Raw genomic sequence first — 26,986 nt, forward strand, 5'->3', positions numbered from 1 at the left:
TGCTGGCTTCCAATGCCAGCTCCTATTCCAGTAGTAACTGGAGACTTTATCTTGGACATCAGTTAGAGGATAATATTTCAATTAAATCTCTTCTTTTTAGGCAAAAATGTATATATTGATTAAAAATTTAAAGAAGAAATACCTGAGGTATTACTATGCTTGTGAATTAGGGTATTCTGATTAACTGGAGAGAATTACAACAATATTTAAACAAATTCAAATGCTAATTGACATGTAGCATAGTTAAATGATTGTTCAAAGGCAGCATAATGTTTATTGTGATTGAATTTATATTTATTTCAAGACCTCAGGATCATCAAGTAAAATGGAGATCTTCATTGTAGAAAGTGTGAGGTGAGTTGACTACAAGAAGGGCATACTTTGACCAAGGTTTGCTTTTTAAGTGTAATATCCAAGATGTTAACTATTCATGTGTTTGCCCTCATTTTTCTAAGGATGTTGCAGATAATGTCAGTAGTTAAATCTTTTGTTTAAATAGTGCCTAAAGAAACCACTGCTATATTGAAAAGTTTTGCATAGTTATTTAAAATTTCTATTATAATAGAACTTATGCTAGCCCAACTTTTAACTTAAAAATGAAGCCACATTTACTAGACAATTAAATATTAAACATTTAAAAATGTTCGACCATTTGAAAAGATGTAACTGATTTTGTGGTTTTATAAAAATTAATACTGCCAGTTTGGTTCCAAACAAATTGTTAATCTCAGAAGGCAAGATCCTTAGAATCAGAGAGACCCAGATTTCAATCTTACTAAGTAGTCAGTCTTGAGCAACTAATTTAGCCATTATGAGAAGCAATGATTTTATTTTTGTAATGGGAATATATATACCTCATAAATATCTATCTCTGTCTGGGATTGTGGCTCAGCGGTGGAGCACTCGCCTCACATGGGCGGGACCCAGGTTTCATCCTCAGCACCACCACATAAAAATAAAGGCATTGTGTGTGTCCATCTACACCTTAAAAATAAATATTTTAAAAAACTCTATCTCATAAAATTGTGACAAGAAGGAAGAAGGAGAGGCATAGGACTAACAGTTGGTACTAAGACTGCCAAGTGCTTTACTGTGCTGTGTGTTATCTCAGTCATACTGTAGGTATTTTACAGAAAAGGAAACTGAGATTCTGGGAAATCAACTATTTGTCTTGGTTCATATATCTTAGAATAAACATGACTTGAGCTCAGTTTTTTGTGACTCAAATTTCTCAAGAAACTCAAGAAAAGGGGAAACTTTTCAGTTTTTCCCTTTAACTCATTGAATTTGTAACAATAATTTTATAGCACCTAGCATGATTTAAGTTCTCATTAAATATTGGTTCTTTTCTTCACTTCTGATTTGTTCTGATTTGTAGTTTGATTTTTTTTTCATCCAGGATCCTAAACTAATTTGCAGTAAGTAAAGCCATCTCTTTTATCTTTAATAAGGTCAAAGATTCCTCTTTGCAATTAAGTCTGAGTAGCAAGCTTGTTCTACTCCATCAGATCAATTACTTACGCCTTGGGGATGCATTTCCTACAGAGTTGAGGAGGGGAGACTTTTAGATAGGAGTAGGTAGACAGCTCCCACCAACTGATTCTTTAAGTGCTCTGCTATTGTTCCTTCTGCTACTTTCTATGAATGCTTTGTTTCTGAGGTTCTGTCTCCCCTGCTAACTTCAGAAGCATACGACACCTGCATAGTGGAGAGCAAGCCACAGTGCTCCTGAGTAAATAGGGAATTGTGTAATATATACCTCAGTTGCCTTGCTCCTCAGTTGAGATCGTTCTGAAGCCTGTTCTACCTGGTGTCCAAGAGGACTAAGCTCCAGGTTTCCACAGTGATAACTGGTTTGATACTGCGAGTTTGTTGATTTAGAACACTCCTTTGCCCTACTGTTACTTTCTGGAGCCAATGCCTAAATAAACTTCTTATTCTCCAGTCCTAGCTAAAGTTCCACTTCTGGGGGAAACTGAATCAAGGGGGCTGCCTTCTTCATTTAGAGTTTTGTACTAGGAAGGATGGCGGAATTGAGTTCCAACTGTGCAAAGACAGACACTTTATACTTGATACTTGTTTTTGGAATTTTTAAGCTAAACTTTAGTAGGGTATGATGGATTTTCATGTGAAAATAAGTGAGGCATATGATAGATGAATGGAAAGGTGTTGTGAAAGAGAAAATATTGATGAGCCTTTTAGGATACAGAAAGTGCATATTCCACACCATAGACTTTCTTTGAAACAACTTTGGATAGTTAGGTCTCCTAAATTTATATTGTGTTACCTTTTGGTAGGTGAACATATCCTCCAACACATACATGTAATAAATGTATAAAACACACATATACACACATATATGTGTAACAGATATGTAATGGATATTTAATATATTTAATGGATACATATGCATTATCTCAGTGCTATATAACTACCTCTACCTTAGTTGCATTCTGATATCTCAGTAGAAGATAAGGAAACTGAGTTAGACACAGCAGTGCAGAGAATTTAGCACGTGGATAGCATTAGTTCTGGGATGCTATGAAGTAAGTTTGAGGGCTGCTAAACGATCAATTACTTATGCCTTGGGGATGTCTGCTACATCAAATGTACATATGATGCACATTGATTTCTTTGGCCTCCTGAGTTAAAAACAAAAATCTATTACAATGCTTTAAATGTCTTTAATGGCCATTTATCCATTTAGTAATACTTGAATGCTTGCTGCATCTCAGTGCCTCATTAAGTTAGGTTTGGGAAAAAATGCAGAAATATGAAACAGTGCTTCTAGCTAAGGAGGTGGCCATCGGATGTAATTAGAGGTGAATTTTCCCCAGAATAATGGCAGAATTGTTGATGTTATGATGATGTCCTTGTACTATTTCTCTTTTAAGACTTTCAAGAACATCCTTCACTATTTGTAGATAGCATATTCAGCATTTGCTTGAAAATAAGATAGCCAAAGTCACCACATTAGCAATGGCTCAAGGTATTCGATTGATTTTGAATATGATATTTAGTTTTCATTGATATCCTATGATTGACATTTGAGTAGAGGTAATCTAACTGATTTCATATGGAAGACATTCTGTGATATGTAGACTCATTGTAGTATTAAAATATATTGGTTTTTTTTGTTTTGATATTTGTATGATTTATAAAATAACAGAGATTTGGAGTATTCTTGTGCAGTTAAAGATAAATAAGTGTCAGGTTTTTAAACACCTTCAGACAGTTAATACAAACCCTTCTCCTCTTTCACCATTGCTTAGTAATTTTAAAGTTTAGAACACATTGCACTTCATGTGAATAAACTTTCACAATTCCAATTACTGTTAATGGATGATTCTCACCTGTAGTTTTAAAAGAGTAGGCCATTTATTTAATTAATACTATTCTCATTTTTGAAAGTCAGGTCAATGGTTTCAACTTCAGTAATTTTAAGTATATCTCTCATGTTTTATAGGCAGCGTTTAAAAGTAATGCAGGTAAGTCCCCTAGGATTAAAACCATAAAAGGATTTGAACAAGTCAATTGACAACTTAAGAGGTAGTTGTAAAATAGGGAAAATATTTGAATAGCTTTTAGAGTCTGTGCTATTTTACTTATTATAGATTGCAAAATATATTACTGTGTGCAATAAAATTAAGGGAAGGGGTTTTCCATTGGCATATGGGACAAATTTTATCTCCCAAAATAAATTATATATTGTTTTGCAGAGTAGCCATTTATCATGGAGTATTTATGTTTGCAAGTTCAGGTCAATAAATACACTATTTTTGAGTGCCATTAAAATGAATAAACTTTTTTTTTCTTTTTACTATTTAGTTGTATAATGAAATTACCCACACATATGCAATATCTGTAAAAATGACTTAACATTTATTTTTCTAAAAATAATCTAGATAATTGTGTTTATTTAACACTGTCAGTTATACTAAGATCAATTTTTGTGAATAAAGCAGTAAAAATTAGCAACTGAGGTAGACATTGGTGCCAAAAAACCTTTAAATATATACAATGTAATTCAAAAAATGCAGAGAAAAATATAATGATGATTACTCTTTTTCAGTAGTTACCAAAATTTGACATTCATATTTTATATAAAAACAGGATCCTTTCCCTTTGATCAACTCATAAATAAAATTGAAATGTGGGTTTTCAAGTTACTTAGAATTTATTTTAAAAGTTTGAGTCTATTTACCTACTCTCACATACCCACTTTCTGTATTTAGATATGTATTAGTAATATCTGTGAATCTTGCACTTTTAACTCTGAAAATACATCTACATGTAATAAGACTTGGACTGGGGAGTTTAGAGTACGATAATATAATTTTCTACTTAAGGATTGTAACATAACACTTTCTAATAAGTAGTCACCTGCAGCTTCAACTGGGTGTTGAGAATGAATGCAAAACATACTTCAAGTGATACCAAGGAAATTATTTCACTAACTTAATTCTACCAAAATTTTAAAATGCTTTTTTTCCTTCTCTGTTATTAATATAAACTTCTTAACATCAACTTCTTCAGAAATAGATTTAAAAGAAATAGATTTATATTTAAAAGAAATATAAAAAATACACAAATGAAGGGTAAATACTCTTAGCTAAGTGCTCTTCATTTTTGAAATAAAATTAAAATTAAACAATATATGTATTAACATGGACCAGAAACTAGATCATGGTATTATTTCTTTGCTGACCTTAACACTGAATATTTCTGTGGACTATAGCAATTCATGTTCCTATTAATTAAACTGCTTCAGAAATTCATAAATCATTTTGTCATTGATGGTCCATCTGTTTTTTATTAGTGTATTTATGTGTTGCTAATGCCATCTTACTTAGGCACCAGGCTTGTCTAATCTATCTTTGGAAGTAAAAAAAGAGTTTTATACACTGAAATTTAACCAGTTGCTTTATGTACTTACTGTATGAGATTACATCAGTCTGGGTGTCATCCCAGCCCTCCAATCCCCCCACCCCCACTGAGGATGGAACCCAGGGGTGTTCTACCACTGAGCTGCACTGCAGGCCCTTTTTATTTTCTGAAGCAGGACCTCACTAAGTTTCTGGGGCTGACCTTGTTTTGCTATCCTCCTGCCTCAGCCTTTTGAGAAGCTGGGATTATAGGCCTAGTCTCTCTGGCATTTTCTAAGTAACATTTAATATTCTTCATCAAGATTTTTTAAAAACTGAGATTTTTCCTAAGTAATTAAATTTTTCTCTGCAAAAGTATTCAAAACCAAAGATAATGATCCAGAAAGACAATTTATTTCACTTTTGACAATCCTTGATTGCATATGTGATTATGGATATGGAGATTATATATATACAAATAACGGGATCCTTTCCCTTTGATCAACTCTCTCTCTCTCTCATATATATATCAGGAATAGAACCTAAGGGCGTTTAACTACTGAGCCACACCCCCAGCCCTTTTTTTTCTTTTTTTTGAGACAGGGTCTTGCTAGATTACTTATGGCCTTGCTAAATTGCCAAGGCTGGCTTTGAACTTGCAATTCTCCTGCCTCAGCCTTCTGAGCCACTGGGATTACAGTCATGGGCCACCATGTTTGGCCATATGGGATTTTTTTTGGATCACCAAAGGATTCTAATCATTAGGCAGCAATCAAGCTGCAGTTTATGAAAAGACATGCAAACATTGTGAACTCTAGTGAACAGAGTAAATTATGTCCATATTGATTGCAATATCTCTTCAAGTTCTTTGAGAATAGGATAAATATGAATGTAGCTATCTTATTGAAGAAAGAGGATTTTCAGATAAAATGCCTAGGAATAAAACTGTAAAATGGGTCAATCCAATGTGGTAAACCTGAAAGTATATTGAAATAGATCAATGTATAGGGTCAGAAAATTGGTACAATCGATATAAAATTGGTGGATGACTGTCATAATAAGCAGGTTAATATTATCTCTACATTAGTAAAATCAATTCTATTTTTGCTTAATAACCTCTCCCAGAAGAAAATTCTGACAGTTGTGGAGAACTAGGTCTTTCTCTTTTCAAAGTTAATTCTAACCCATTTAAAAACATACTATAAAAAACTTAATCCCACTGGCATTATTCCTTTATATGCAATAAACAACTACCAACCATGAAGAAGGACACTAAGTAGAAGGGATAAAATCATGAACAGAATGGATCTAGTTCTGACAACAGTGAAATTTACAGTAGTAAAAACAGACATTTTTTTTTTTTTTTAATTGCAGACATAGACTTAACTATGATTTTGATGGGCTACAGAGGAAAATTGCTAGATGCTGGGAGAAGGCAAGACCTTGTTTAGTCCAGCAGACTAAACATCTGCATTTCGAGAGCATTTATCAAATTACTGGGTCTCTTGAAACATGGGTCTTAGAAGCTCTGTGCCTTTCCTTGGATTTGCACTGTTTGAATTGTAGTTTGCTAAGCATGAAGCCATGATTGACCTATTGGTCAGAACTATCTTGTTTGTAAATGAGAATTCCACAATAGATGCAGATAGCCAATGTGGTAGATAACAGAGAACCTGATCTCTTGAAGACTATTATGACTTGCATTGAACTATCTTAACTCCAATCTTTGGGGTAACCAAATTTCTACCTACAGAGTCTTACTTGATGTATTCCCACATTCTTTCAGCATTTTCAGTCTGAGTGGAGTGCTACTATTGTATTCTAGGATGTTCCCTGAGGATAGATAGCCTTAGCACCTTGCATTATTTCTGCTCCAAAGTTAACATCTTGAGCAGGGAAAGCTTGGGAAATTCTTTTGTGCTGTCTAAGGTCTTCCACCACAAGGCAGAATATCATGTGGGGAGGGTGTGGTAGAGGAAAGGGGCTCAAGACATCACTCTGAGAAGCAGACAGTTTCCACTCACCTACTACAAAATATGTACCCCTAAGGTATGTCCCCAGTGACCCACTTCCTTTGCTCACACCCTACCTAGCTACAGTTACCATCCTGTTAATCCCTATTAGTGAATTAATTCACTGATTGGGTTAAAGTTCTCATAGCCCAGTCATTCATCCTTTATACTTTCTTGCATAGTTCATACATGAGGTTTTGGAGACACCTCAAATCTAAACCATAACAATACTCACATTGATTATTTATATTTGGACTTATTCCTAGGCTTTTAATTCACTTTTTAAGTAAAATTTTTTAGTGGCATAGAAGATACCAATCTTTTAATTTGTCCCCAATCTGGCCAATTTGGAACTCTAGCTGTCTAAGTTTGAATAGGGTCCTACTGTTCCAGGTCTGCTATTCTCTTTCCTCCCCATGGATAGCCAATACTACTTCTCTGTGATTATTCCTTTGAATTAACAATGACAAATTCAGGGGCTTTTTAAGGTCCCTCTAGAAGTCTGAATGCCTTTAGCCTTGTTTTGCCATAAACAGACTTAGAAGTAATTGTTCCAAATGGTCCTGAAGAAATTATAAAATTTAATTGAAATATATAAAATAGACAAAAATGGAAGGTTTATGGAAGGTTTAGCTTTATTTCAATGTGTTGACCAAATATCAGGTAAATTCATAGCCTTATTACAAGTCTAAAAAAAGTAGTTTTATTGAAAAATCAACATCACTATCAAAATAATCTGGAAAATTTTGAGAATTTAAGAGTTAAGAGGTCATTTTGAAAAACAGAACACTAACAAATATTAATGCCTATTTGAGATAGGTCATATGATCTAAAGTATCCAAATAGAGAGATAAAGGAAACAGTATAACTGACTATAAAATCAATCACCTCACACATTTTCCAATGGAATAAAAAGCTATCTATGAAAAGTAGGAGAAAATAGAAATTAATGTTTTAGGATATCAACAAAGGGATCAAAACTTTTCAGTAGTAAAATTGAAATAGCAGTCACTTACTACCTCTTTAACTCACACATCCCTTATCTTGGAATTCTATTTCTTTAAAAGGATAGAAAATTACCATAAAAGAACAAATACATTAATAGATTTGACTATGCAGACTATGAGTCCTTTGAGCCCAGAGCTGTGAGCTTTATCTCTTTTCCAAGTATGGTGTTTTCTAGAATGCATTCAAGTAACACTTAATGGATGGATTCTAGTTGATCTTGTATACATGCTCTCCATCATTTGATGGTCGAACACTGATTCTTGAAGTCTTCCCACATGTTTGCTGCAGCCTGATAGGTTCTTCTCATTTGCCTTCTGGTCCCTGCCTGGTTTTAGAGATTGGCCACCTCTGTTTTGAGATTTTTGTAGAGGCATGCAAATGAGGACCTGCAGATCCCCTACTGGGTCGGGCTCCATGAGGGTACTCAAGTGCATGTGAATGATGATACTGTGTTTCTGGCATAAATGACTGAGTTGTATTGGGCCTGGAGAAGAAGTTAGATAAAAGGAGCCTATCTTGAGGCTGCTGATGGTTAGGCTCATCCACCACTGCACTTTGGGCTCCACTGGAATCACCATGGGGTTTCATTTGCCTTTGTGGCCCCACAGGGCTCAGGTGTTCCACTTCACTTGTGCCAATAGGTGGCAGTAGATTATTACGCCTCAGGGGTATTGGTGAGCCAGAGGAGAGCCAGTCAACTGCCAAAGGGACTTGTGATCCTCTGGGGATTTCTTCCACAGGTCTTGGTGTTCCAGTGCATAAGTGGCTTGTGCTGATTGGAGGAAGGGTACGTGGTGGGGGATTACCTATCCTGGCAGACTGCACTTTATATGACAGAGATGATGTACTAAGCTCCAAGGCTCGGTTTGGCCAATTTCGGGTTGAAAACATGGTACTGGACCCAGGCCTCATAAGTAGCTTGTCATCAAGATCTAGGAGCTTGTCAATTAGGTAGAGATTTCTTGGCTGTAGAGGCATCCCAAGGAGCCTATCTTGAGGCTGCTGATGGTTAGGCTCATCCACCACTGCACTTTGGGCTCCACTGGAATCACCATGGGGTTTCATTTGCCTTTGTGGCCCCACAGGGCTCAGGTGTTCCACTTCACTTGTGCCAATAGGTGGCAGCAGATTATTACGCCTCAGGGGTATTGGTGAGCCAGAGGAGAGCCAGTCAACTGCCAAAGGGACTTGTGATCCTCTGGGGATTTCTTCCACAGGTCTTGGTGTTCCACTGTGTAAGTGGCTTGTGCTGATTGGAGGAAGGATACGTGGTGGGGGATTACGTCTCCTGGCAGACTGCACTTTATATGACAGAGATGATGTACTAAGCTCCAAGGCTCGGTTTGGCCAATTTCGGGTTGAAAACATGGTACTGGACCCAGGCCTCATAAGTAGCTTGTAATCAAGATCTAGGAGCTTGTCAATTAGGTAGCGATTTCTTGGCTGTAGAGGCACCCCATGAATCAAGAGATCATTCGCATTTGGCTGATGACCACTTGCTTGACAGAGACTCATCAGATTCGAGGTGACAGACAGCATCTTGGACTGTGGCACTCGAGGTAACACCAAAGTATGTGGTTCACTCAGCACATAGAGACTTTCTGAATCTGGTCTGGTGACTGCAACATTACTCTCATCATCAGAAGCAAATCCTTCCCAGTAACTACGTGTCAATTGCTCCAAACAGCTCACAGTTTGGTTCCACACATTGTGAAACACATAAGCAAGAATGTCCTCTTTCATGCAGTAAAATGGATCAATGGGAGGGTACCCTAATTTCTGTTTCTTTGTAGCTGCTTCTGATTTATTTTCATGAAATCCCTCTTCCATATCTGTATTGTCGAAAGCTAGATATTCCTCAACTATTCCTTCTGAGAAGATTATACAGTCTTCTTCTCTTTCCACAGCACACAAACCAGGGGATGTTGCTGAATCTCTTTCTTGAGACAAGGCTGCTTCATGTGAAGCTGAAATAGCAGGTGGGGATCTAGGATATAATCCATAACCTTCACTTGGAGTAATTATCTGTTTACCCAGAATCCTGAGGTGAGGAAAGCTAGATGTCCACTGTTGGCACTCTTCTTGTAGACTCTTGGTATGCACACTTGACTTTTGCTCATATAAGAGCTCATCAATGGCTGTGAACATGGCCTGGACTTTTTCAGTGGCATTTTTATCAAGTTCACCATATCCCCAGGAGAAGTCTGAGCTGCCTTCTGTAGAGATCCCTGTGCCACTATAACTTGGAAAAGCAGATCCTGAATTCCCAGTGTTGCCTGATGTTAAAGGTGATTCTTGAGTGAAGTCAGACTCACTTTGGGAACTTGTGTCTTTTTCATGGCCATCATTAGTAGAGGAAATTTCATCCATTTGCTCTGGAAGGGGATGATGATTAAGAGCATGTTTTGTTACTCCTTTCAGCTCCAAGGTCTGCGGCACCGCCTTCCAAGTATGGTGTTTTCTAGAATGCATTCAAGTAACACTTAAATATTTGCTTTGCTTATGTTAGAACCTGCAGTGGGAAAGGAAAAAAAAAAGTGTATTACGTAACATAAAGAAGGCACTTTAATTTGTGGTAAATGCATATGGAGATTAGTACTCGATGTTGAGAGAGAACATTGAAGGGATATTTAACCCAGTTGAAAAGGAGTAAGTTTCAGGGTGTTTTGCTGTGTTTATTTCTGCTAGAAGCAATGCCTTCTGTGTTTTAATTTTAGATTGAACCCAGGGCCTCACACATGCTGGATGAGCACTCTACCACTGAACCACAATCCCAGCCCAAGAAGATACTTTTTAATTGGGCACTCAGTTTTGTATATTTTGAGGTATCAAACTAAAATAGAGCTGTTTGGGTGGCAATTTATAATTGAGAGAGGGGACTGGGAATTAGAATGCTATTTCAGTAACCAAAATAAAATATAAAATAAATGATCTAATGACAACTTTATCATTTTTAATTTTTTTCCAGTCATTTCTAATCCATTCTTGGAATTTCCCAAACCAGCACACAGTCTTCTCTAACCCCTGCTCCTTCTGTGTCTATTATGACTTTATCTACTCTATTATCCAGTAACTCAGTAATTATCATAATGCCTGTCCTCCCATTATCTAGCTCATCCCCAGATCCTCCTGACCCTACACATGAAGTTTTGAACATACGCACATCTCTTTCTACCACACCAGCCTTATTCTAAGCACCTGTCATTTCTCACCTGAACTCTTCATTAGTCAGGAGAAACAACTATTCCATTTCTAGAATCCATTTTCTCTTTTATAGTCAGAGGGATCATTTTCCCTCTAGAACTCAACACTTTTTTAAAAAAAATTTTAATAGACAAATAATAATTGTACATCTTTATGGGGTAAAATGTGGTATTTTGATGTGGTTTCAGGTCAAACTAATGAAGCACCTCATATACTTATTCTTTGTGAGAATATTTAAAATCAACCTTTTTACTCATTTTGAAATATACAATCTATTATTAGATCACTAAAAAGAAAGATAACTATAGTACATAAAACTAAGCCTGTCTCTCCCTCATTTACATCGTTGAGTAAATACAAGAAAAGCAAAATCTTCCAACCTGGAAACTCTTCACAATGTTAGTAGTAAAAGAAAACATTTATTTATAAATAAGTATTAAGTGAGAATGTGATGCTCATCTTAGGCAGGTCCACTCAGAGACTAGAAAAGATAGAACTATCATTTTATTAGGCAATATAACCATTTATATCATAGCTTTCAAATTGATAATAATCAGTCTAAAGTAAGACTAATTAGACTTGGTAGCACCATGTATCACAAGTAGTTCACCTTAACTTTACCTTTTAATTGTGGTGAGTAAACTAGTGACCTTTATCCAAAGGGAAACCTGAAAGAACAAACAAGGCTCATCCTCAGAGAAAAAGCCCATTTACTGAGGAACAGCTCTGCTTATTTATAGAGCCAGGGGTGGTTTGACAGTTGGCATGGGGTACTTTCTGATTGGTGGGTAAGGATCATGTGAGTCAGCAGGGATCACCTTTGGACAGCTCTTCTGGGGGGGGGGGGGGGGTAATGGGGAAGTTAGTCTTTGGAGCCAGGGCAACTCAAAACCAAATTTCTTATATCTTTAGTATGGGAAGAAGTTCTGTCACCTGGAACAGGTACTCACCAAGAGAGAGGGCCACTATCTCCTTTGATGTTTATATTTCAAAAAGATAGTCCCTGGTTCTTGGGGAAGATTCCTGGGTTGCAAAGCTGACAAAAGGAAAAAACAAACAAACAAACAAAACCCCACAACCTTCCAGCTTTCACAGGAATTTACATTTCAATTGCTAATCTTCTAAAGTAAATATAAATAAAAATGGGCAGAGAAATCATTTCCTTTATTTTCAGCATGGAGAACTAAGCTTCTTATTTTTAGTTTTTAGCTTTTGATGTTAACACCAAAAACATTTTCATATTTTCCTGTCTTGCTAGGATAAAATCCAGTGAAATTTTAAGGGGCCTGTATGGTGGCAGGATCCCCTGGCCTCTCTGGCTATCTTGCTCCATGCTCCCCTCTCAAACATTTTCAGCTACATTGTTCTTATTTTATCAGAATTCATCCCACATTGCTTAGCATAACAAAAATACTTTTCTGTTTCACCATCCCTTCACCTGAGTTAGAATTCCTTATCTTTTTCATTTCATCTTCAATGTTCCTTTCATTAACAGCTGCCTGTTGCAGGAGATTTTTAGCTTCAAAAACACAAGGGCTGTATCAGTTTTTGTTGACTATTGCTTTATGCTGGGTTCAAAGTATTTCTTTTTGGCAAAGAAAATAAGTACCTTACTAATCTTTTGTGATGAATGGGTAAGAAAGAATAATATGAAAATTAAGTTATTAAAAAAGAAAAGATAATATGATTCAATATTAAAAATCTGGAGGTCAGAAACTTTTTAGGATTAAGGGATTGGAAAAAATAAGACTGTAGAACTAATGTCTTTAAAAAAGAGAATGACAAATTTGATATAACATGTCTCATGTGTACATAGGCATACTCACACATATAAGTCAAAAGTCAGATAATAGAGGGAAACATACACCAATGGTTGAGTTGTTGTATTGTGAAACATTGTCAGAGTTTATTTTATAAATAATTAACTAGAAGATCCAGATGAGATTGAGATAACTTCTAACCATAGAAAAAAATGTCACCTGTAAACTAAGCAGTGCACATTAAAACGAGATGCCATATTTAATAGTTCTTATACTTTTTAATATGGATGGAGATAGAGTGAAACAGAAACTTTCTTACATTGCAAACAGAAATATAAATTTGTATAACTGTTTGCAAAATGATTTGTCAGTATTTTTCAGGAACCCTGAAATATTTGTACTCTTTGATCAAGTAAATCAACTTTAAAAAAAAAATAATGTTATTGTATTTTTTATACCTTTATTTTATTTATATGGTGCTGAGGATCAAATCCAGTGCCTCACTCATGGTAGGCAAGTGCTCTACCACTGAGCCCAAGCCCCTGCCCCAGTAAATCAACTTTTGACAGTTTACCTAAAGGTTGTATTCTGAAACTCAGAATACAACTCAGTGTTTCCTATTTATAATTCACTTATGATAGTATAAAGCTGGAAATAATCTTAATATTCAAAATTGGAAGAATGTCTTATTAGTTTATGAAATTTATATATTAATGGGGTAAATTTCTGTGTAAGCATAAGGTGTTTGAAATAATATGGGGAATTTGTTTTTCTGTGTTATTTTTTTATGATTCCCAGATAATGCACAAACATTGTAAATTAATAACAGAACCAGCATTCTATTTACTGAGACCTGTATCAAAAGCAAAAACATTAAACAGGAAAGACTTGTTGAAAACATACTTTATATACAAGTCATCTTCAAAATCTCCTACTTAGGTGAGCTCAATTTAAGGAAAATATTCAGTGAATTTTTTTTTTTCAGGTAAAACAGTCAAATCAAGGTAACTGCTTGTTGAATTCAGCATGTAGTTTTTTTGCCCTTAGCTAATAGCCTGTTTAGTTTTGGTTCTGTTTTCCTGGAAAATTATTGACCAGGTTTCCAAAGACATCAGAGATTCCAGTAAGTGACACATTACGTGGCTTATTGCACTGGTTGTGAAAATGTTATCCCTCCCATTTTCCTGCGAATGCTGTAGGCCAAAAAAAAAAAAAAAAAATAGTCAAAAAGCCAGCAAAAACTACGCAGAATAAAAACAACACAAACAAAAATTGTTCAGACACATAGACTATCCACCTAAGGCCTGATTTTCAAAATCAGATATGGCATTTTTACTTTATGATGTTTAAACACTGATAATAAGGATTTTTTTAAACTTAGCTGTTTGATTCTGTTTGGCTTCAATGACTCGAATATGCACATTTTTATATGATTTGTGAAAATTATATGTACAATTTCTTCAGCAGTGGTTGTAATGTGGAGCTGCTTTCTTTGGTTTCATGACATGATGTCATTTTTCTCATTAGGAATAAAAATCAATCCCTCACTCAATTATACTGTTAGCTTGCAGTTGAAGAGAAGTTTATAGAAAGTGTAAGACATCATCCACTTTGCCAGGTGACAAAAATGAGATAAAATATTGCAGAACATTCCTTGGCAGCATATGCATCACCATTTGCCACATAAGAATAATTAGATCTTATTGTGTTTTTCTTAATAATTTTGAAAGGAATAATTTGATAAAGAAGTTTGATTTCATTGACAGTGAAAGAGGCATCTTGGGATAGTGAATATATTTTCACTTGAAAGAATGTAGATAAATGAACAGCAGGTTTGTTGACCTTCTTAAGTAATTACCTGATTTGATTCACCAATAATGCTTCACACATATCAAACTTGTTTTTCACATCCCTTCCTAATCTTATACTTTTCTTTTAGCATCATTTTCATGAAATTAAGTGGGCACATGTATGCAAAATAGAATTACTCTGCTATTAGTGAATAAATATGTGCCTGCTGAGCCAGATAGTCATTTTTCTTTTCAGTGTGTTCTTTTTTTCTACAGAGATCATGTTTAGTTCTAAAGTTTGCATGAGAAGAATATCCACAGGGGCCATGAAAATTTACATCTTTACTATTCCTTAAGTCCAAGCTGCATTGTTTACCACTATGGTTACATTCCTTCAGAAATGGAGTAAGATGTTATTTGCTATGTTTTCAAAATAAATTCACTTTCAAGATTATGACAAAAATTCAAATACTACTAGAATTCTTGGGAAAATGAGATGTTATGCCATTTCTATGTCTTTGCTAAATAGTAATGTTTTAGTTTTATTAACGATATGGAGACTCCTGAAAAGAAAATATCATTCCTTCCCTCCCTCCCTCCCTCCCTCCCTCCCTCCCTTCCTTCCTTCCTTCCTTCCTACTTTCCCCTCTGTCTCCCCTACCCCAGCCACTTCTGACTCTTTCTTTTTCTTTCTTTCCTTTTTTCTTCTTTTTCCTGCTTATTCTACTTAGGTTTAAGAAAGAGGTTGGTATTGGATAGGCATCTTTGTAATGACCTGATGAAATATGCAGAAAGGACAATGGATTTGGAAAGAGTTTGAAATTCATTGTGTTTATAAGTGTTTCTGATAATCTAAAATTTTTAATATAATGTCCTGTTTCCTATTGCATTCTGAAATCCCCAAATAAATCACACTTGATTTGATATGTTATAGGCACAATCATGTAAGGATATCAACCAGGCCGTCTTCATAATAAAACAGGAAACTTGATAGCAAAGGATGTGGCAAAATGGATATAGTGAAACTCCTTGGGGAAGCAAGCCTCAGGCCTTTTAATTTGTTGTGAAAGCATTTTTTTTTTTTTTTTAAATGTGGCTTCAATTACAACCTTCAATGGCTATTCTATAAATTAATGTAATTGGTAAACTTTTTTGGTTGTTGTTTGTCGTGAGTCACAGAAAAACTGAGATGGTAAGGAGCTGCAGGAAGAGACTTAGAGGAAGCATTGTTCCATATTTAGGAGGGGACTTAATCCTAAAGAGGGGGGTTCCCTGCCACAGGGAACCTTACTGCAAATGCTAGATAATTAATGTTTCATGGACGATGTCAAAGGTGGCTGTCCTGGGAAGAGAAGGTGATGGTGGCCTCTAAGGGGATTCCTATTTAACTTTGGATCATTCTCCTTTATGTGTCCCTATCATACAAAAACTGCAGTCACTCAAATCTTAATGAAATAGCAAAGTAGTCAAAGTTTATTTTTGTGATTCTCTTACTCCACACCACAATCCCACTCCTTTGAAAACAGTCCTCCCATTTTGAACATCTTCAAAACCCCCACATCTTCCTGCCACAGGCTGATGATTCTCCTACTCCATCTCTTCCTTCTGTTTACACTGACAATTCCAAGTATCAAATCTATGTGTTGGTCTTCAAACAAAAACAAAAATAGCCCTTTTGTTCAGTGTCTTTGTATTATCATCTGAAGAAAATGATTCAACAGACCTTACAGATTTAAGACAGGATGGAGGACCCCAGGGGTTATTTAAGCCTGAGTTAATTCCCATCCATCTCTTGATTTCTGATGAGTAAAATGCAGCAAGATGTAAAAATAGAAGTTTACTGATATATGGCTGCATGTTGGGTACATTGAGTGCTGTAATATTGATCTCTCCCTTAAAAGTGAGATATTGGTAACGTATAGGGACACTATAAGACAATAGGGCAGAAACTGTCATACCTCCGGTCTACACTGCAAGAGAGGAAGACTCATAGACATCATGAAAAAACAAGGGAAGAAAGTGCCTCAAACAAACCAAGATACTACAACAATAGAATCCATGAAGTAGGTGAAATGTCAGAGAAGGAGTTCAGAATATACATAACTAAAATGATTTGGGAATTAAAGAATGACCTAAGTGAGCAGATACAGGCAAAAACGGATCACTCCAACAGAGAGATGAGAGCAAATACAAGTTGCAGGAAAAAAGAGAAATAATTGAAATGAAAGAAACAATAAGCCAATTTAAAAACTCAATAGATAGCATCACTAACAGACTAGATCACTTGCAATTCAGGACCTCAGACAATGAAGATACAATATACAATCTTAAAAATAAAGCTGACCTCACAGAGAAGATAGTAAGGAACCATGAACAGAATATCTAAGAATTATAGGATACCATCAAAAGACCAAATTTATGAGTTATCGGGATCGAGGAAGGTTCAGAGATTCAAACCAAGGGAATGTACAATCTCTTCAATGCAATAATAGCAGAAAAATCCCCACGCATGAAGAATGAACTGGAAAATCAAATACAAGAGGCCTATAGGAAACCAAATGTACAAAATTACAACAGATCTACATCAAGACATGTTATAATGAAAATGCCTAGCATACAGAATAAGATAGAATTTTAAAGGCTGCAAGAGAGAACAATCAGATTACCTATAAGGGAAGTCCAATTCAGATCTCAGCAGATTTTTCAACCAAGACTCTCAAAGCCAGGAGATCCTGGAACAATACATACCAAGCTCTAAAAGGTAACAGATGCCAACCAAGAATCTTATATCCATCAAAATTAAGCTTCAAATATGACAATAAAGTAAAAATCTTCCATGACAAACAAACAGTAAAAGAATTTACAGCAAGAAAGCCCACACTATAGAACATTCTTGGCAAAATATTCCATTGTTTTTTTTATAAAAAAAAACAATAAAAATCTGTAAAGGGAAGAACTACAAAAGGAAAAGCCAACCAAAGGAGAGACCGAGTCAAGCTAAATATCAAAAATAAACAAAAATGACCTGTAATACAATTCATGTCTCTTTCAACTTTTTGATAAATTTTTACACATAAAAATTTAAACTACAATATCATCTCATTTTTCAGGTTTTTGTTTATTTCATATTTTTTATTTCCCATTTCTCCTCACAAAGTTATATAAATATGTTTTCTAAAAGTGTTAGCATTTTATATGTTATATTTTAATATGTAATTAATCTAGTATGTGTATATACATTGCCTGTGATATGAGATGAGGTATACTTTACTCTCTTATAATTAAAAAGCCATTATTTAAGATTCAAAGATGGAAAAGATCAATCAGAGGAAAAAATGTTTACTAAGGTATTTATAAAGATAAGGGCAAGGTTGAAGGTAACTAATAAATTTTGTGAAGCACCTTTTCTTCTGTAAACTTGGAGAGGTAGGAGGTGAAGTAAGAGAGAGCCATTATGAAAAACTTGTAGGGGAAGGTGACCGAACTGAAGTTATTCCCACTAAAAGCATGTAGAAACCAACTCACCGTCTATAATAGAGTCTTATAGGAAGGAATAAAACTCCTTGCTCTACTCTTGTATATTTTAAGTTTATCTCTTTGGTGTCCCTTTCTGATAGAATGCAACAAGAAACCACATAACAAGGAGACTTATCATGCAGCCTACAGCATGTGTCTCATCCAAAGGTGAAAGATGGATAAAGGAGCCAATAGGGCAGCCATTGGTTACATGAGGCCACTGAGTATTTGAAATGTGTATAGTCTAAATTGAGGTGTGCTATGTGTTAAATAGACATTAGATTCCAAAGAATTACTAGGACTAAGAAAATGAACATGAAATATCTTGCTAACAATTATTTTCTTTGCAAATGATATTGGTTATCCATTGGGTTAAATGAAATATATTAAAATTAATTTCTCTATTTGTTTAAAAAAAAGAAGGAAAGGAGAACAAGGTAACATTCTGTACCTTGCTGGTAGTACCATGTATCCATATATACATGTTGTCACTTTTTATATTTTTGTTATCAAAATACATATAACTATAAAGTAAATGGGGTAAATTGTATCATATATAAATTATATCTCAACAAACATGACTTTAAAAAGAAATCTAGTTTATGAAGTGTTTTAACAGTTTTGGGCACACACTAACGACCTGATAAATAATGACTATTATTATGATTCATTAAAACAACCAGCATCAAGCTGTTTCATAGTCAGGTAGGAAGGGGGAGAAATAGACAAACTCTAGATAGAGTGGGAGGGGAAGGGAGGGGACATGGGGTTAGAAATAATGGTGGAATATGATGGACATGATTATCCAAAGCACATGTATGAAGACAGGAATGGTGTGTATATACTTTGTTTCCAACCAGAGATATGAAAAGTTGGTCTCTATATATGTAATATGACTTATAATGCATTCTGTTGTCATATAAAACAAATTAGAATAATAAAATTTGAAAAAAAGCTAAGAAATGGAAAAAACGTAACTATAAATGGCTACATTTGGACAATGGCTATGATATTGGACAGTGCCACCATTTGAGTCTCTTCTCCTTCCAGCCTTAAATATGAGCATGACTCCAGGCTATTTTTGATTTCCTGCCTTTAAGCATTCCTTTGAAGCCCATCTGCTGGTTTTTAAATTTTTTTGTTTTTGCTTTGTTTTTGTTTCTTTGTTTAGTAATGGGGATTGAACCCATGGGTGTTTTACACTAAGCTAAATCCTCAGCATTTTTTCTTTTATTTGTTACTAGGGATTGAACTCAGGGGCACTCAGCCACTGAGCCACATCCCAGCCCTATTTTGTATATATGGAAAGGGTCTGACAGAGTTGAGGATGGCTTGGAACTCTTGATCCTCCTGCCTCAACCTCCTGAGATGCTGGGATTACAGGAGTGGGTCACCTCGCTCAGCTTTTATTTTTAAACAGTGTCTTATAGGGTTGTTAAAATTCTAAATTTCCCAGGCTGGCCTGAAACTTGCGATCTTCCTGCCTCAGCCTTCCCAGTCCCTGGGGCTTAACTTTAGAGAGGTGGGCTGGAATTGCAGGAATGTTGAGCTTCCACTGAGCCTACAAAATCCAGTGTGATGGTGCTTACCTGTAATCACAGAGACTCACACGAGTGCTGAGGCAGGAGGGGTCACAGTTTGAGGCCAGCCTCAGCAATTTAGTGAGAACCTTTCTCAAAAAGTATAAAAAAGGTGGGTGATGTAACTCAATGATAGAACACGTCTGAGCACCAAAATCCTCAGTATTAAAAAAATAATAATAATAGAGTTGGTAATTGTATTAGGTGGTAATTGGCCCTGCTAAATTTTATTGGTATGAATTTCATAGTCCTAAGGGTAAACATGTCTTAATAAGATAATAGCTACAGATGCTTTTTTGCCAAATAAGCATAATATTACAGGGCAGTATCCAATACACATTTTTAATAAAATATTTCACGGTATGCTATCTCTATATAAGAAATCGCTGCAACGTTTTTGGCTGAAAAAAATTGTGCTGACAAAATTGCAGTCTAGTCAGGAATTGACAGGATGGTGCTTCTCTAGCCACCTGAATTTCATTAGAGAGGACTTGACTAGAAATGGAATATCTGCTTCCAAGATGGCTGACTCATGGGTAGCACATGATGGTTAGCACATTGGTGCTGCCTGTTACTGGGAGACTGAGACTGTAGACCTGGGATTTTAGTTCTACTCCAGGAGGGCTTTTAAACAGAAATGTTTGGACTTTCTTACATAGTAAGTATTCCAAGAGACAGCAAGTGGAGGTAGCTACAAACTTAATACCCGGGCCCAGAAATCTACATGATACAGCTTCTACCATATGCTATGGGTCAAAACAGTTAAAGAGACTGTCCAGATAAAGAGAGTTACTTTTTCAACCACTTCTTGATGTGATGAGTATCAAAGAATTGAACATGTTCTTCTTACTTCACAATAAGCCAGCAAGAAAGATGACTTATGGGTTTGATTCCCAAGAAGTCTTTGGGTGAATATGTCAGCTGTAGAGATTCTGAATTGGAACTATGTTCTGAGACTGAAACAAAATAAAACACCACACAACGCAAAACAACAAAATAACTTAAATAAGCAATAAGACATTTAGAACAAAGGAATCTCAGAGGATACAGAATGAATAGAAGACTAAAGGCCAAGTGACCTTCCCCAACCCTATAAACTCCTAGCTTTTGGCCTGTGTACACTGTAAAAAACTTAGTTGCTTTACAGAAGATAAAAACATGAATCAGTTCAGTTGCTTAATATTAGAAGTTCTGTCTCACATAAAGGCATTTCAAAACGCAGCTTGACAAAATCTAGAGATTCCGGCACCAACTAGGCTCCCTCCACATACCAGGACTAGTGGATCCTATTCAAGACTCGGCCTTGGACCTCAGACCCTGTTTCTGGAGACTCCTTTCAGGGAGAAGGAAAGCAGGAGATGTACACAGACCCTTGGATGTGTCACTCTCTCTCCTATGATCTGCCTCGTGTCTGTGCTTCACTGTTCATGAGGCTAAAGTGTGGGTCCTGTTTTGTCACAGGGCACAAATATGCTTTCATGAGTGGTGGGATCCTGGGGCGAATCCCAAAGACAAGCATGTGTAACACACACACACACACACACACACACACACACACACACACACACACAGTAGGCGCTCAATAAGGCCTCTGGAATAAATAAGAACTCTAAGGCTTGCAGAGTTCTGTGACATGTCCATAGTAACTCAAAGGGTCAGTGGAAGAGAATGGATCTGAATTGAGTCTTCTGACCCCATGGTCAGCCTCGAATCCACATTCAAAGCACAGTCTACACCCCTCTTGTTCTGCTCTGAATCTTCCCAGTCCCCAGAGAGCTTCTAACTTGAAGGCTTGAACCTCAGGGGAGCAGTACTCTCTGTTGGGGTCCTGGGGTAGGTGAATGATCAAAGGCGCTGTAAAAGGCGCTTTGAGTTCACGAATGGATGGAGACATTGGTGATTGTGTATCTTGGTGGGCTAGGGGTAAATGGTAGATATATTAGGATGTGGGCCCAGCAGGAGGAGATAGGTCACTGAGGACATGATCTCTGGGTGCATGTTTTGTCCAGAGCACCTCCCCTTCTCCACTCTCTTCATCAGGGACCAACAGGGTCAGAAGGTGCCCCACAGGGTCTGCACTGCTGGCCCCCAGGCAGCTCAAGAGCCTCCCACCTTCCCAAGCACTTGAGAGTCCTTGTTTGCCCAGGGGACCTACGGGGACCTCCAGAGGACCCAGGAGTCCCTCTTGCCTTGCTCTATCCCCAATACTACAGAACCACCCCTTCACTCTAATGGATGGTGGCCCAGCCCCAACTCAGAGCAGGATGCAACCCAGACAAATCTCCCTGGTCCCCCTGAAAGCATCCAAGCAAGGAGATCTGTGAGGAAGAGACATTTATTAAAAACCAGCCATGTCTGCCATGGCAGAAACAGGGGACAGAGGAGAGCACAGCGGGGGGAGGGGCATCCCAGGAAAAGGATTCCCAAGTCTTTCTTGCAGACCAGGGAGGGAGTTGGTGGTAGAGCACTTGTCTCCAGGCATCCTGTCCCCAGCAGGCCCTCTGGACTGGAACTCATAGGAAGGAGGTGCCTGCAGGTGGCACGCCTCTATGGAGCACCTGCGCCATGCTGATCTGATCCTTGCCACTGGCTGAGGGGAAAGACACGGACTGGCCTGAGCCTGAGCGCATCACGCCCCCTTCTTGGTACCCACCCAGGGACAGTGGGTTATGTCCTGGGGAAGGCCATCAGGGATGGCGCAAGGGCCGCATCAGGCTGCATCCACCCACCTGCTTGGCTGCGCCTCCATCTCAACTGGCTACCATCTCAGGAACAACTTTTTTTTTCAGTCTGCATGACAGCCCTTCTGGGGTCCGAGCCACCCCGTTTTCCTGCCTGGGCGCCGCCACGCAGCAACAGCACATCCGTGTGAGGCAGGCGAGGATCCTCCTGGCCACCCTCCGCCAGGCCTTGGTGCCTTCCTGAGAGGAGCCCGCTGTCCCTCCTTGGGCTTGCTGCCTGGGGAGGGCCTGCTCTCCTCCTGACACTCCCTGGGGGCTAATGCTGCCCTCCACCTGTGACCTATGGCCTCCAGACCCAGGGCCAGGAGGCAGGGCGGCAAGGTCCTGCTGTGGGGCCCTGCCGGGGGCAGCTGGGCTCTGGGCCTGCAGGCTGGGGAGGGCCAGGGCAGGCAGGCTGCCTCCCTTGCTGCCCCTCTGCCCGGGCCACAGGTGCTCCCCACGCGGCTGCTGTACAGCTGGCACGACCCGCCTGGATTGAGAGGTGGGCTTCCTGGTGCTCCTCTGGCGGGGCAGGGTGGCTGGGAGAGAACCCGCAGAGGACCTGGGCTGCAGCCCCGAGTGCACAGACCTCCTCTGGACCGTGAAGCCCACCCCCTGCGTGTGCTGGTGCCTGAGCAGGAGATAGGTAGCCATGGCTTCATCAAACTTTCGGCCCTTCAGGGACATCCAGGTGTCAGTGAGGTTGAAACCCAGGTCAAGCATGACCTTCACTGTGGAGGGATCTGGGCCGAAGCGGCGATGGGACTTCCAGGTAGCAATCTCAAAAGGCCACTGACCCCATTTCAGCCACTCGTGGGTCGCGACTTGGGCCATGCTGGGCCTGTCCATGGTGTCCACGGTCAGCATGTCCGCCACCAGCTCCTGAGCGTTGAAGGACAGGTGGGCCGGTAAGACCCAGGAGCGGTGCAGCACCTGGTCCCTCAGCTCCTTGAAGGTGTCCCCTTTAAAGGGCAGGTGCCCCGTCAGCATCAAGTAGAGGACAACACCCAGGCTCCACACGTCCACCGGGGGCCCGCTGTACGCCCCCGGGAGGAACATCTCTGGGGCCCAGTAGGTGATCGTGCCGCACACCGTGTGCAGCAGCTCTCCCCGCCTGAACTGGCCGCTGACGCCAAAGTCGCACAGCTTGATGCGGCCTTGCGCGTCCAGCAGGATGTTCTCCGCGTTCACGTCCCTGTGCACGATGCCCTTGGCGTGGCACATGCGCAGGGCGCTGGCCATCTGCTCGAACAGACCCCGCGCCTCCAGCTCAGGCAGGCCCACCCCCTCTGGGATGTACTGCAGCAGCTGGCCCCAACCAGCGTACTCCATCACCAGGTACACGCAGTCAGCCGTCTCCACCACCTGGAACAGCTGCACCACGCTGGGGTGGTCCACGGCCTTCATGATGGCCACCTCGGCCTGAAGGAAGGCCGGGTCCAGCTGGCCCTTGCGCACGGTTTTCATGGCCACCTCCGCCCCCGTCAGGATGTGGCGGGCTAGCCTCACGGTGCCAAAGCTGCCCTGCCCGATGCACCTCAGCACCTCATACTGGCCCATCAGGGCATCCTCCGAGGATGAGCTGGCCTCCAGGCCCCGCTGGGGGCTCCTGGGCGCCCTACTCTGACTCTCACTACTTTCTCTAGGCATGAGGAGCGGCCACGCCACCCGAGGACGCTACCTTAAAACAACAAACAAAACCAACAAACAAAGCAAGACTAAAACAACAAAACAACACAACAACACCCCAAATCAAAAAAAACAAGACACAAACCAGAACCGCCAAACCACCAACCAACAAATGCACTAACTAGCTGGGAGTCCACCACCAAGGTCACACAGGTCACCATCAAGAGCTTCCTGCACAGTGGACGAAGCCCAGCTGTCGCCGCTGCCTTTTATAGAGCCCGCGGAATGCCCTGACAATCGCCCCTTGTGAGGTCACGGCCACAAATGGCCCTGTGCGCCCTGCCTGGCCCATGGTGCTCCTCTCCCTGGGGGTTCTGGCCCCCAGGACCTTGGCACTGGTCATGATGTGAAGATCAAAGTCCACAAGCTCACAGATAGGTGCGTCCTGCCCACCCACAGTGTCTTGCGCACCTACCAAAACCTGTAGTGGGCTCCAAGGCCCTGGCGTGTCTGGTCCCAACACCCACAGCTCCTTTGGCCTTCGGCCCATAGCACCTCCACTCTCCTTTGCCACCTCAGGGAGGTTGGTGTCCTAATGTGGTGGCCCTTCACTCACATCACCACACCCTCACACAATGCCCTGTCCCCTAAGACACCCGGGTCTTAGCTTCTTCACTCCAACGGGGCTGAGAGCAAACGAGCCTTGGTCCACATTTCCCCCAGAATTTCTGAGACACTTCCCTCTCTAGGAACCCTGGAACCCCCAAGGCAGTGGTTTCAACTAAAAGCGATCCAGGACACACTTGTAGGCCACCAATGGGTCCTGCCTTGGGACAGAGAAACACAGGTGTGCCCAGAGGCCTTGCCCTGTCACACTCCTGCCCCTCGCCATCTTAGGCTAGCTCATCACAATAAATCCATGGGTTCAACTTCTGGGTTTCCCGGGGTCTGATGAATCCAAGGTCAGGTGGCCAGGAGGTTTGGTGTGTGCACAGAACTAGCTTCCTTCTCCCTCACTTAGCTTCCTAGCTTTGTCCTCAAGAGGTGGAGAGGAAGAAGGAGTAAACTCAACTCTACCTCCTCCTTCCCCCAGCTGTCCTACTACCACCTTCCTTTTTTTTCTATCTTCCTTACATTTTTTTTTTTAATCCCTCTAGTTGTGGACACCGGAGACTAATATACCACACAAGAACTTGACCCCTTAGCTCTACACTGTTCCCCACATGAACTTCAAAATGGTGCTCCCTAGTCCTCAGTCTCAACATTTGAAGGCATTTCAAGTGAGCACCATCTTACCACGCTTCATAATTGTGTCTGCGTGTGCGTGTGTGTGTGTGTGTGTGTGTGTGTGTGTGAATGCATGGGCACAAGTGATATTGGGCACATGTGATATTGGGGAGCTATCTAGAGTGTGCCTGCTCCCCGAGTGTACCAGAAAATGCCATAATTTCTTCCTTAAGGCTGAATAATAGTCCATTGTGTATATATGACACAGTTTCTTTATCCATACATCTGTTGAAGGGCACCTAGGTTTGTTCCATAGCTTAGTTTTTGTGAACTGAGCTGCTCTAAACATTGATGTGGCTGTATCAATGTAGTAGGCTGATTTTAAGTCCTTTGGGTATAAACCAAGGTGTGGGATCGCTGTGTCAAATGGTGGTTCCATTCCAAGTTTTCTAAGGAATCTCCATACAGAGTTGTTGCATCAATTTGCAGTCCCACCAGCAATGTATTTAGTGAAACTTTTCCCTATATCCTTGCCAATATTTGTTGTTATTTGTATTTTTCATAATTGCCTAACTAGAGTGAGATAAAATCTGAGTTAGTTTTAATTTACATTGCTCTAATTGCTAGGGATGTTGGACATTTTTTTTTTTTTACCAGTTTTTGAACAATAGTATTTCTTCTTCTGTGAAGTACCTTTTCAGTTCCTTTTCCCATTTAATGATTGAGTTATTTGGGTGGGTTGTTTTCTGGATTGTTTTTGTTTTGTTCTGTTAGTGTTCAAGTTTTTTTGAGTTTTTTTTTTTTTTATAACTTCATTTTTTTTTTTTTTATTTTTTATTGTTGGTTGTTCAAAACATTACAAATTTCTTATATATACTGGAGAATAATGCTCTATCTGAGGTGCTGGTGGTAAAGATGTCCCCTTCTGTAGGCTATCTCTTTACACTCTTGTTTCCTATGTTGTGAAGAAGCTTTTTAGTCTGCTATCATCCTATGTATTGATTCTTGGTTTTACTTCTTACACTCCAGGAGTCTTCTTGACTCCTAAAGCCAAGATGATACAGAGTTGGACCAACTTTTTCTTCTAGTTATGGCAGGGTCTCTGATCCATTGCTTAGGTCCTTGGTCCACTTTCAGTTGAGCTTTTGCACAAGCCTTTTGGTGCTCACATCATACCACCCTGTGACATAGATGTTGAATATGGACCTACAGGAATTGATGTTTACCCTGGGAGGATCTGGTCTTGCTTTGAACTATTCCTCTTTGTCATTTTCCTACTCCTTCCTTTGGTAATGGGGACATTTATCCTGTGTGTGTGTGTCTTGGGAATGTGCAACTGTTGGTTTGATTTTTTACAGTGGCTCACATCAAATATTTATCCTGGGTCTTGAGAGAAGACTCTGAACTTAGATGTTTGAGCCATATTGGAACTATTGACTACAGGAACTCTTGGAGATTAACGAAATACAATTCACATTGTCTCACAGACAACAGTTCTGGGAACTGTGGGCAGAATATTATGTTTTGGATCTTACATGTCCTCATTAAGCCCATGTGTTAAAGACTTGGTCCCCAATGCAGGAGAGCTCAGAGATTAGGCCTTGAGCAGAAGACAGGATCATAAAGGCCTCTGACCTCACAAACAGATTATAAGAATGCTAGGGGATCCATCACT

General features: G+C 39.4%; 2 protein-coding genes across 2 annotated transcripts; both read right to left on the reverse strand.

Annotated features, from left to right (window-relative positions):
- Positions 1-8,106: 8,106 nt before the first annotated feature.
- On the reverse strand, positions 8,107-10,357 carry LOC139707843 (primary cilium assembly protein FAM149B1-like). The gene is made up of 2 exons (XM_071619745.1): positions 9,169-10,357; positions 8,107-8,691 (listed from the first exon to the last, which is right to left on the reverse strand). Exons 1-2 carry the CDS (start codon positions 10,355-10,357, stop codon positions 8,189-8,191), a joined length of 1,692 nt encoding a protein of 563 aa, XP_071475846.1. The 3' UTR covers positions 8,107-8,188.
- A 12,128-nt stretch (positions 10,358-22,485) lies between these two features.
- On the reverse strand, positions 22,486-24,105 carry LOC139707800 (serine/threonine-protein kinase MARK2-like). Its single transcript, XM_071619678.1, has one exon. It carries the CDS (start codon positions 24,103-24,105, stop codon positions 22,486-22,488), a length of 1,620 nt encoding a protein of 539 aa, XP_071475779.1.
- Between the last annotated feature and the right edge of the window lie 2,881 nt (positions 24,106-26,986).

Source organism: Marmota flaviventris, chromosome 12 (genome assembly GCF_047511675.1).
Source record: "Marmota flaviventris isolate mMarFla1 chromosome 12, mMarFla1.hap1, whole genome shotgun sequence".
Classification (NCBI taxonomy): Eukaryota; Metazoa; Chordata; class Mammalia; order Rodentia; family Sciuridae; genus Marmota; species Marmota flaviventris.

Excerpts from the sequence above, each read along its gene's own strand:
- LOC139707843 (XM_071619745.1), bottom strand. The coding sequence starts at position 10,357 with ATGCATTCTAGAAAACACCATACTTGGAAGGCGGTGCCGCAGACCTTG. Across the intron at positions 8,692-9,168 it reads AGTGCAGTCTGCCAGGAGAC|GTAATCCCCCACCACGTACC; the intron begins GTAATCCCCCAC and ends CTGCCAGGATAG.
- LOC139707800 (XM_071619678.1), bottom strand. The coding sequence starts at position 24,105 with ATGCCTAGAGAAAGTAGTGAGAGTCAGAGTAGGGCGCCCAGGAGCCCC.